A 12,368-nucleotide genomic window follows, 5' to 3' on the forward strand; every position below is an offset into this window, starting at 1 on the left:
ATGAAATTAGAAACCAAAACCAATATTTTTCTGGTTTCCGGGTTTGGCTTGGAATTTTTTATCCCCGCCTTTGTCAGTTCAGGTGGGCCATTATCTGTTGGTAATTTTAATTGGAATTGTGGAAGCAGAATCCTGCAATAGAAAAACCTTGGAATGTTTCCTTAAGATTTAAAATAGGCAAGCTTGTCTCAAATTTGAAGTAAGGGCAGTTTATGCATCTGTAGCAGTATAAATAGCTCTTTAAATAGGTCTAAATAAAATATACTCACGTTTAAAGTTTCTTTATGTTGTCAAAGTGGAGTAAATTTTTTTTAATGTAAAAAGTAGAGAAGCCCAATTTACCATAAAAACAACGCACTTCAGTATAGGGATTTTCACCAGAAAAACTTGGCTGCTGAAAGGGAGATTGCACGGTCTTAAATTTAAGTCTGTTCTGAAGCGAGTTAATTTACACCACTGTAAAGGAAGCTCTCAGTGCGCAGCATAAGCTGTGAGCAAGCATAGAGCTTCATAGCAAGACTAGAGAGACAAGATAAAATTAATATCAGTTGAGTAAACTCAAAGTTGAACTGTCACCAAACCACTTCTAAATGACCCCATTTGGTAAGCCCCAGCAATGCTGTGATTAGGCTAGGCTCTTGGTGTTTGTAGTCTGTTGTTTTAGTCCAGAGTGCCTAACGGTAATCCACTTAGAAAGTAGTCTGGTAGCTTATGTCTCCCTTCCACTGTAAGCTGTAGAAAGACTATTGGTCTGCTTTGAGTTTAGGGGGTTGTAGTATGCAGATAAGCCTTTTGGAATCTAAAAATATGTAACAAAGCTCCCCTTTTCCATCTTCATTTTATATCAAATTGTAAGAGTTTGGGGTTTTTTGAGGGTAAGCCTAGGACTAGCCTTTCTCTTAAATGACCATTTAAATTTTAACACCTCCTTTGGACTTTATTGAAAAAATTCCTACAGGTGGGTACTATTTATAGAGTTGTTCTTTGAGACATGTCAGATATCTTACTTTTCAAAGTATGCTATGTGTATATATTTTGCAAAGTAGAAGTAGTAGTATCCAATTAAATTCATTGTAAAAGTAATTTAAAACACAAATTTAGAACTGTGCATAGGACTTACAAACCAAATTCAATGCTGGGAATTTTTGTTTGTTTTATTGTATATTGATTTATTTTTCTTTTTTTTTTTTTCCTAATAGTAAGACTATAGAATTAAGTACATATTTTTCCATTTCAGTTTCAGGAATACATTGAAGAAACCATGGCCAATCAACGGGATTACATTAGCAGACCTATTTGCAATGGAATTTCTGTTCCTGAAAATAAAATCAATTCCTTAGTGGCTGAAGGTCATGGACAACAAATTCTAAAAGTACTACAAAAGTTCAGAGAACAAAATATATTTTTTGACTTTAAAATTCTTGTGAAAGATGAAATAATTCCTTGTCATCGTTGTGTACTGGCAGCGTGCAGTGATTTTTTCAGGTAAACCTAATTTTGGCGTGAGTTTGCAGGAAATGAATTGAAAGTTCTCTGGGAGGGAGGGAAGGAATATAATTACAAAAATTAATGAATCATCACAACTTACTTGTCTGCAGAGTTTTGAGCAATGTATTCAAACATCACATTAAGGATATCAAAAAAAGAACCAAAACAAAATTCCAGTGTTAGATGCCTAACCATACCCCAAAAACATCTGTTCATATTTTCAAAGTGATGTGAGGACTCTATAAATTTGAGATTCAGACAGCAGTCTGTACTCTGAAATACAAGTGTCAAACCGTAAGTGCATGGTTCTGCTATTAGGTGGAATTGACACAAGTTCTGTAACTTTTAAGACTTATCTGTTGCCTGTATCTGTACTTGAAGGTCTGCAAGGGTATTGTTTGACTTTGTGTGAGACAATCTATGTACTTTGACACATTAATATTGTGAAACATAACAGGTTGTTTACAAATACGTCTTGCACTGAGGAGTTGTGGATAAATTGTACATGGATTTGGAATGGGGCTGGATTTTGTTTGCCTAAGATGAGTGGTCAGTATAGTAGAGTTTGTCTTTGTACTTTTCTAAAGTACAGATTTCAGCCTTTCAGCATGAAATGATCTATGATCTTCCTTGTGGTGCTTAAAGCTATGCATTCTTAAGGGAGAGACAGATCGTTCACATACAGGATATTAATTTATGAAGAGCCTTGCTAACCTTTTTATTAGTAAGGCTCACACTTGCAATTCCACACTGAAAGTCTGTTTCCAAATACACTCTTTACTAAAACACAAAGCTAAGATGCTCTGACAATGAAAAATAGCCTCCTGGAAATGAGTTAATGAATTTGATTCAATTTCCCACACATAGGTGACAAGTGTTATTTTCAAATGGCCTGGAGCAGCCTATGGTCTGTGGGAGTCTGCCATATATGACACAGGATGTAGGCTAGACATGTTCTTAGGACTACTGAAAAAAAGAAGAAATGCAAATGAAATAAGCAATTTCTCCACTTTAGCACCAGATTGTTTTTTCGCTGTCACACAGCACTACTTGCATTTCAAGTATTTACTGCTTGGCAGCACAGAGATGCTCTGGTAGAAAGGAATATTAGGATGAAATAGCTTCCAGTGGTAATTTTTAGAACTGAAGTTAAGCACATGGTAACATATGTGGCCTTTTCACTACCTACAGGCTCTTCAGGATAAAATTTGCCAGGAGAGACCTCTCCCTGCATGTAACAGTTGATAACAGCAGTCATTAAATTCTTAAGTTGTCCTGGAATGCAAAGCCCATTTATTACTACCTTCAGGGAATAAAACGTACCTAGGTCCACTAGATAAATTTTAAAATTAAACACCTTTTGTCTTCCTTGGCCTTTGGACTGCTCTTAGCTTTGCTTTCATTGTGTAAACCCAAGATTCAGCAACATTTTGCTCCCTACTTGCTAGCTTTCAGAATCAAAGCCTTTGCCTACATTGCTCTCCTTCGGGTATTGTTCAGTTGCTATTTTACTCTGTAATTTAGAGATTTGTATCATAGTTCTTGGGTTACTGAGAAAGGATTCTGAGGATCGTCATTGAGTGTGCAAAAAGGTCTTTGGGACATAACTGTCTTACTGTAATTTTATGGTTTTGTTCAGGAGGTCAGACAAGTTCCTGCTTTACCTGATGTTCACTTCCCAAAGAGTATGCTGTACACAGTGATTTTCTTTTTCTCTTTGGCTTCATAAAAGTATGGGATTTTAAAAATCACATACTATACAGATACTAATTGTATAACTGAACCATGATATAGTACTTTTTTTAAAATATGAACTATGATATATTAACAATCCAGATTATATGCTTAGTATTTGATGATTTATCTAAATTTTTCTCCGGTATCATCTTTTGTCAAATTCAGAAGCCATTGCTATCGCAGCCTGATGCTTAGGCTCTGGGAGAGTAGGGCAAGTGATGTTGCAGCACTATTCCATTGCCAGCACTTACCAGCTTAAAAAAACTTAATCTTGCCATGTTAGATTGTGTGAAACAGTTGAATGTTATTACATATTTACTAATAAAGTAGTCAAAGTTGTAATAAAATTTGCACAAATCTACTGATCAATAATGTTTGTTGATCTGTCTTTGTATTCAGTCACAATCTGCTTTCTGCATGAATTTCATTGTGTCGTGCAATCCGCAAGTGAGGTCAAAACCTCATTTTTTTTTTTTTTCTGGGATCTGCCTGTACCCATACATCTATCTGTCAACTCCAAAGCAAGAATTAACTTTCTGCATGTTTTTTCTCCTCTTTCACCCCTCACCCACTTCTGTTACTGAGGAATGCACCCATCATCCATCCTACCATTTGCTCAGCCTGCGATTTGGAAGCCTTTTTTCACTTAATTTTCTGTATTCATCCACCGTGCATGACCTAAATCATGGAGCTTTTTTATTATATATTTTTTAAATCAGCTTTCCTTTCTCAAGCTGTTAAAACTGATGCTGCCCCTAAAAATTTCACATTTTCTCTCACATTGAGAGCTGTACACTTCATCGCTTTCTATGAAAATCCATACAAAAACCAGGTGCTGCTATCATTTTTATGAGCCATCACTCTGAATATGTACTTATCACCACTCCTTTTTTCTTTGACCATATGAAGCAAATGCATTGTTCTTTCATATGAGAACCTCTGCATTTTAGATGTATACAGCCTGCCCACCTTCTTACACACCCCTGATCGTCTCCTTCCTCTCACATTGGTGTTCTCTGCTATTTGCTAGATCTTTAATTTGTGTGTATATCTTCTATATTTTATTCACAGAGCCATGTTTGAAGTTAATATGAAAGAACGAGATGATGGCAATGTTACTATTAGTAATCTATCACCCAAGGCAGTCAAAGCTTTTCTTGATTACGCTTACACAGGAAAAACAGAGATAACAAATGATAATGTGGAAATGCTCTTCCAACTGTCATCATTTCTTCAAGTTTCACTCCTTTCCAAAGCTTGCAGTGACTTTCTAATAAAAAGTATTGATCTTGTGAATTGCTTACAGTTGCTTTCTCTATCAGAAAGTTATGGTTCTGTCCGCTTATTTGATCATGCACTAGATTTTGTACAGCACCACTTTTCCTTGCTCCTCAGATCAAGTGATTTTTTGGAGATGAATTTTGAGATATTACAAAAATGTCTTGAGGCTGATGAACTAAATGTCCCTGAGGAAGAATCAGTGTTGAAAGCTGTCCTTCAATGGACCAAACATAACTTAGAAACACGACAGAAATATCTGCCTAATTTGATTAAAAAAGTAAGACTACACCAGTTACCTGAAAAGACTTTGCAAGACTTTCTACATTCTGAAGAACACTTACTTACGAGTGCTAATTGCTCAGTAATAATCAATGATGCGGTTAAAAGTGTGCAAAACTATAGTGGACTGTTTCCAGATGCACGTCCTTCAACAACGGAAAAATATATATTTGTTCATAAAACTGATGAAGATGGAGAAAACAGACATACATTCTGCTACAACATCAAAACAGATAAATGGAAAGAACTACCACATACACACATGATTGATCTTCCAGGGTCAAGTTTATCTAGCTATGGAGAAAAAATATTTATAACTGGAGGATGCAAAGGGAATTGTTACAGGACTGTCAGGCTTCATATTGCTGAACCATTTCATGATGCCACTGACCAAACCTGGTGCTACTGTCCAGTCAGCAATGAATTCTCCATAGTGTCAGCTATGAAAAAACCAAGGACAATGCACACATCTGTTGTAACCTTAAATCAGCTGTTTGTAATAGGTGGAAAGACCAGAGGGGCTCAAGAAACACGAAGTCTTTTGGATGTAGAATCCTATAATCCTCTTTCCAAAGACTGGAAATCTGTAAGCCAATTACCAAGAGGTATCTACTATCCAGAAGCAAGTGCATGTCAGAATATAATTTACGTCCTTGGCTCAGAAGTAGAGATTACTGATGCCTTTAATCCATCTCTGGACTGTTTCTTTAAGTATAATGCTATGACGGATCAGTGGTCTGAGCTTGTAGCAGAATTCGGGCAGTTTTTCCATGCAACTCTAATCAAAGCTGTTCCAGTGAACTGTACATTGTACATATGTGATCTCTCCACCTACAAGGTCTACAGTTTTTGCCCAGAAACCTGTGTTTGGAAAGGGGAAGGATCTTTTGAATGTGCTGGATTTAATGCAGGGGCAGTTGGGACAGAAGACAAAATTTATATATTAGGTGGGGATTATGCTCCAGAAGAAATCACAGATGAAGTTCAAGTCTACCACAGTAGCAGGTCTGAGTGGGAGGAAGTTTCACCCATGCCGAGAGCCTTAACTGAGTTTTACTGTCAGGTCATTCAGTTTAATAAATATAGGGACCCGTGGTCATCTGTACTGACAATTTGCTCTGGAGAATTTTGAAACTCCCGAGTCAAAAGAATTATTTAAATGCACAAGTTTTACAACAGATTTTTAGGTATTAATTTACAGACAGAAAAATACGTTCTGTTTTGTTTAAATCTTTAGTTTAAGTTGTATGCTATAGAATTGCTTTTGGAAGAGTCCATTAAATTGTCGTTCATGACAGTCATTATAAAGAAAATATTACTGAATTTTATATGCAAGTCTTCTCTGTAATTATCTGAATACTTTGCAAAATGATATTACATTTCAAAAAAACATTGTCATGAGGAATTCATTGTGTAATATGTGCCATTATTTCTGTAATATTTGCAGTCGTCCCAAGAGACAAATCGCTGAGTGAGAAAACTGACTGTGATACTGTTTTCCCTATGTAACTGAAGTTTAAAAGAAAGCTACATTAGTGTTGTTTTATTTAGGTCTTTTTATATTCATAAACCTGTAAGAGGAATTCATTGTCAGCTTTATCTTCTCAGAATGACCTTAGCAAAGGCAAGAGCCAAAGTGACCTTCACAGCACTAAAACCAGGTATCTAACTTGAAGAGACTGATAATTCCTGTCACCTTACTTCAGCTCTTCAGTTTTACCAGTTTTGCTCCATCCTTGTGCCTTAGTAGTAGCTGTACTTTCTGTTTTCATCCCATGAACTGTGGCGAGATAAACTGTGATAACAGTGCAGAGTGGGGAAGATTTCTACAGGGTGGGTGATTCATGTGGTATCTTTGCTTCAGTCATGCTGTTAACTAAAGAAAAAGCACTTCAGGATGTTTTCTAAAAGAAGTCTTCCATCTCTGAAGTCTCCAGTGCTATCTCCTAAGCAGCCACGAGGCTGCTTACAGCAGCAAGCTGTAAAATAAACTTTAGTTGTTGCTTCGGTTAACTATGGGAAAAGTTCGTATCTTGTCATACATTGAATACAAAGCTACAAAAATAAATCCCTATATTTAAAGTCAAAGTAAATTATGTTTCTGAAGTGAAAGAATTCCTTTTTTTTAAACTTCTGTAGTGATTTAAATGAATTAAAACACTTTAATCTTGTACTTCATGGTAATTTTAAGTGTTAAAATATTAGATGGTAAACACTACACAATATATTGCTTGATAAACTTTTCAGTAGTCATCTATTGTAATGTTAAAATTGTAATGGACTTCTAGTATTAATATTAGTCTAAAAAAACGTTGTGAAGTAAATGTGATCTCATGCATACAAAGTGTCTGACATAAGGACACTGACATTAGCTAGGTTTTGTTAATTCATTTGTAATCTTCCACAGCCTGAGAATTTTCTTTCTTTCCAGCTATTTGGATAAGACATCAGGAGTTATGTTCCATATAGGTATCATTTAAGCAGTAAGGTTGTCTAATGCCAGACAGAATGGATCTAAACATCTAAGTGCATCTTTTCAAAGCAGTTTAAAAATAAACAAAATTTAGGGAGGTGTCTAAAACATCTTTCACATGGCTTGCGATGACCATGGTAAGTTCATTATCACATCACCACTACATGTACTTTTTGCAAAAGTCAAGCTCAATATTAATGCTTAAAGCATAATATTGCCGAGCAACATACTTTTGTTTTAAACAGTAAACCATGGAGCGCTCCTGTTCTGTAATTGACTCTACAATTTGTTATCAGATACTTTTATAAATTTAAATAACATTCATCATAAATATTTTCATAAGGATGTAAATGAAAATTATGCATATTTGGAGAACATATTAATAGACTGGAACCCTCCCACCCAATAATTTATTTGTATTAAGATGCATGTGAGTTCTGTAGAAGTAAATAGCTTGTTATTATAGTATTTCAGGCAACTTCCACATTTATTTTGTTCTTTTCATAGTGATTCTCCAAATCATATTATAACTACACTTAGCTGGGTAACCTTTACTATCACCATACTGAAATACAAGCATTTTTATATTGGAACACAACTACCTTTTGTTAGTGCAAAGCAAATATATTGCCTAGTTTAGGAGAGATGGAGAATACTATTCCTGCTTAATGAAACAGTAGGAGAAAAATAAATAGATACACAGAAGAACAGTAGTTTTAGCATTAATAAGGCTACTTACGGTAGCACAGAGACTTCATTAATCATCAGTTATTGCGACTTGTCACTTCATCAGAAATACAAGGCCCAGTTCTCCTCTGCTTGCGTTTTGGTGTTGTTTTTTTACCCAAGTATTATGAGTATGTAATTTATGCAATGAGAAAAGTAACATATTATGCCCATAGCACATGGGTATAAATAGCTATGCAAATTGGAAGAGACTAGAGAATTGCAAGGGTTTTTTTTAATTGCCACTGTCATGACCAAATTGCTGGGTCACATAAACAGCAAGTGAGTCAGTCAATAATTCAAGTGATGCTCTTGCCTCCAAGTTTTTCCTTACAGCAAATTTTTTTTGGCAGTCTTCCATCCAGCTACTTGCTATATGTGTAAGCCTCTGGCATATGACATCAGACAGAGCAATGACGTATGTGGTAAATTACTCATTATTAGTATATATAGTGAAAACTGAACAAAGCTTAATTTGGAAAATAGACATGCTTCTTTAATATTCTATGCTACATTTGCACAGGAACTAATGTCAGTTCCCAGTTTGACAAATCATTCACGGTTTCAATTGGAGTTAGTTAAGCTCTCTTACTCAGTGGTCAGGAAATAATGTAGTAGTGTCAGTTACTTTATACCATTGGTTAGAGAAAAGTTACTGTGAAATAGTATGAATTTTCTTCAGTTATGTAGGTAAGCCTTTATTATGACTCTTACAGAGGAAAAAAAAGGTCATTTGCCACAATTCCATGTACAGAGAGTTAAATCTGATAGCAGAATTGAGTGCAGAAGAAGCTGTGTTAGAAATTCATGCTTAAAAACAAGGCTTTATGATAGAATTAAGGGCCTATGTTCCAAATCCTGTAATTAATCGCTAATGATGTAAGAAATCTCAGTAAAGTCAACTCCACTACTCAGAAGAATATGGATGACTTGCATGAGTAACTGCTGTAGGTCTGGATCAAATAGATTTTTCCCTCTACTTTATGCAGCTGTTACACAATTTAAAAAAAAAATCACTAAATTAGTGCAAAGCGAGTTTATCTACATCTTTTCTGACTTTTCAAAGCTCACAGTACTTTATGAAAAAGTACCTTCCTCTAAAAATAGTCGATGACTAGATTAATGATTACCTATGTTCTCACTGAAATATAGCAAGATGTTTAAAAATACAAATTGCATGTAAAGTTATAATCTACTATTTGCACTTAAATGATGTAACCAAAACATTTCTAATAGTATTCTATGTCACAGAACACATTATAAGCATGACCAGTATAATATACATGAAAATAATATATATTGTATGTGGGATTTTAATATCCAGTAATGATTATATTGGATAATCTTAATTTTTAAAGAATGCTATCAAAACATTATGGCACTTTGGTAATGTTATCATACTGGTTTAGTTGTTATAATATCAATTATTCAGGTGTTTATATTGATCACATTTGCACAGACCTGATGATTATTCTATTATTTATGTACTAATGAATTTATTTTCTATATCCTAAATAACCTTTGTAGTAAGTCATTTTACTGCTGTTAAAAATACGTTATATTCACAAAATGGAATAGATTTACTGGGTCAGATTTATTTCTGGTATTACTCCGTGAAGAAAGCTGTTACCTCCTCCGATTAGTAGTAGGTAGTAGATACGGTATAGGCTATAGAATGTTCTGTCTGCAGTTCGTAACATGGAGTCTCATTTTAGATGTTTCTGTTTGTAGGTGACCAACAGGAGGCAGCATAAGATCTATTTTAATTAAAACAGACTGAAACCAGGGATATATTTGACAATATTTATAGCTGAACTTTATGCTCAGTTTACTTTTTTCCCCTTCTAACATCCAATAAAGCATAGAGATCAGTAACATTTTGCTGCTGCCTGGGCTCTGCTATGTGGAAATTATGATGCTACATGTTTGCCGAGATGTTTATTCTTTTGTGAAATAAATGCACCGAGCAACTGAATCCTTCTCTGGTCTGATTTTGTTCAGTGAGTTTCAGAATACAGCGAATATACAATGTTTCTAATGAGGGTAACGACTTTTTTTTTTTTTTCTTTCGTTCAACTGGAGAACATTTTGAATGTTAGATTATCACCAAGAATGCAGTTAGCATGCATGAAAACTGCAGTGAGAGAGGTTTTTTTTAAATTATCCTTGGGCCTTGTATTCGTATATCCTTTGTGTGTCAACTTGCTGCTCCCACACTAAATTTGATTTAGCCTGCTGAAAAGTTCTAAGTTCACCATTGTAAAGTAGATTTAAATTGGTATCTTTTTTTATTGATTCCATCTACCTCAGATTGGTATATAGTTGGGGTTTTTTAACAGTTTAAGTATTGCAAATGATTAGAGATTTATTTTGACTGAAATGGACTTCCATACTACTTACAAGTGGCTTTAAATAAAAGGACATATAAGCTAGTCTAAAATCTGTGAGCAAAGGGTACAGAAGTGGCATTAATACAAAGTGAAGGAGCCCTGTGCAGTCTTGTATTCTTCCAGAACTTGATATTCTGTGACCTTCAAACCTCTGTATAGAGTTACAGCAATAAAAATTAAAGTTCCAGCAATCCAAGGCCACTGCCCCACAGCTAGCAAAAGCCATTTGGAGATGTACAAAACATTTCAACAGTGTTCACAATGTTAAAAGCTTGTATTGAACGATGAAGGGATTCACAGACAAAATTTCAAAGCTGTAGTTGTGCAACCCTGTGCACAATCAGAAGAAAATTGCATATGTATGTTCTACGGATCAAGGGAATTCACCATGGACTTTCACAGTTTTAATCTGAAGTTGACCGTACGACCGTCATTGTCATCAAAAGCAAGGAAGCAGAGTCTTGATTTAATGAATAAAATACACATAAGTTACACATACATGCAAGACAGTTCACATAACCAAAGAAGGTCCAAGGATTTTTGTTGGAGGAAGCTGGTGTATACCAAGGTTTTTCACCTGTGATCAACAGTCTCTGTAATGCTGGAATAACAACGGGGGGAAAAGTAGAGCTATTTAGAATTATGTGCACATGTACCCTAAGAAATCATATGCTTCCTAGTTCAAATTATTCTAATGGACACTAATCATACTTTGCATTTTTGTGCTTCACGATATAAGAAAGATACTCAATCAGGTATAATTAGCACTAATTATTTTTGCAGAGTGGCAGAGGTTCAGACTGTTAATGACTTTCCCTCTCTGTCATTTTTCCACCTATTTGCACTTGAATCTAGTTTGAACGAGCTTGCAAGACCTTTAGGGCACATTTGCATCTTATTTCTGAGAACTGTCAAAATACTGGTAATAATGTAAGTTGAAGTCTAGTTCATACATAGGCCTTAATAAGAAATATCCCTGTATAATACATTGCCAGCAATGTGGCATGGTCTTGCTACCCTACTCCTTACTGTTGTCCTTTTAAAATTTTTAGGATATTCAGTACAGAATGGCAAGTATTGCAGCAAAACTATTGTTACCTGTAAATAAGCTGATAAATTCATAGCCTTTCCACGTTTAGTTTCTATAAATATTTTCAGGAAGTTCACTGCCAGAAATGTTGACTGAAACTGGAAAAAAAAACATTTTAAAGGAGGTATGTAGTTTTAGCATCACAACTATGATCACTAGAAGCTATATTAATCAAATAACCTCTCCATCCAGTGAAAATGCTCAAGTCCAAATACTGAATACAGCCCAGAGCTTGGATTTGAAAGGAGTCAGCAAGTAATTGTTAATAAATATGCAAAATAATATATACATGCATCAGCTTAGGCAGAATAGAGATTGCAAACTTCAGAAAAAAAACCAAAAAAATAATTATCTACCTGCAAGTAGTGCCTTGAGCATGCACAAAGGTTATGTTACCAAGGCAACAGGATGGAATACAAAGAGCAAGTGCCAGAGGCTTCATGCGTGGCTGAGAGGTAACAAGGAAGAGCCCAAGAACACAAAGCTCCACAAAAGCATTTCACATATATAGTCACCTACATTAACGACATGGTGCCTTACATAAGCAGCGCTTTTCAGAAGATAATTATTTATTACAGTATCTCCACAAACGTTACTTCACTATTTTAGTCACAAACCCCACACAACACAAGCCACGCAGTTTAGGAAGAAACGCAAATTGCTACGCGTTATCTCTGCCACCGTAAGCCCACTGGCCACACTGGCTCCGACTGCTGCTTTTCAGTTGCTCCTACACGGCCGTGAATAGGCCCAGAGCCCAAACCCCCTCCCTCAGGCCGGGCCTGCGCTCACACGGCGCGCCAGTAGGAGGAGCGCCAGGAGGCTCAGCTTCCCCCGCGCTTATAGACCGCCGCAGAGAGGCGCCCGCCCTCTCCCACCGTCCCCAGGCCCCTGTCGCGCCGCG

General features: G+C 35.9%; 1 protein-coding gene across 1 annotated transcript; it reads left to right on the forward strand.

The window, feature by feature from the left end:
• On the forward strand, positions 1–6,163 carry KBTBD3 (kelch repeat and BTB (POZ) domain containing 3). Its single transcript, XM_009890914.1, has 3 exons — positions 1–76; positions 1,218–1,485; positions 4,297–6,163. The coding sequence occupies exons 1-3, from the start codon at positions 1–3 to the stop codon at positions 5,915–5,917; spliced, it is 1,965 nt and encodes a 654-aa protein (XP_009889216.1). The 3' UTR covers positions 5,918–6,163.
• Positions 6,164–12,368: the final 6,205 nt, after the last annotated feature.

This window comes from Charadrius vociferus, unplaced genomic scaffold (genome assembly GCF_000708025.1).
Source record: "Charadrius vociferus isolate BGI_N301 unplaced genomic scaffold, ASM70802v2 scaffold118, whole genome shotgun sequence".
Classification (NCBI taxonomy): Eukaryota; Metazoa; Chordata; class Aves; order Charadriiformes; family Charadriidae; genus Charadrius; species Charadrius vociferus.

Bases quoted from the DNA above. Each gene is read 5' to 3' on its own strand.
- KBTBD3 (XM_009890914.1), top strand. From the start codon at position 1: ATGAAATTAGAAACCAAAACCAATATTTTTCTGGTTTCCGGGTTTGGC. The intron at 77-1,217 runs GTTCAGGTGGGC...TATAGAATTAAG, and splicing joins TTTTATCCCCGCCTTTGTCA to TACATATTTTTCCATTTCAG. The intron at 1,486-4,296 runs GTAAACCTAATT...TTTTATTCACAG, and splicing joins GCGTGCAGTGATTTTTTCAG to AGCCATGTTTGAAGTTAATA.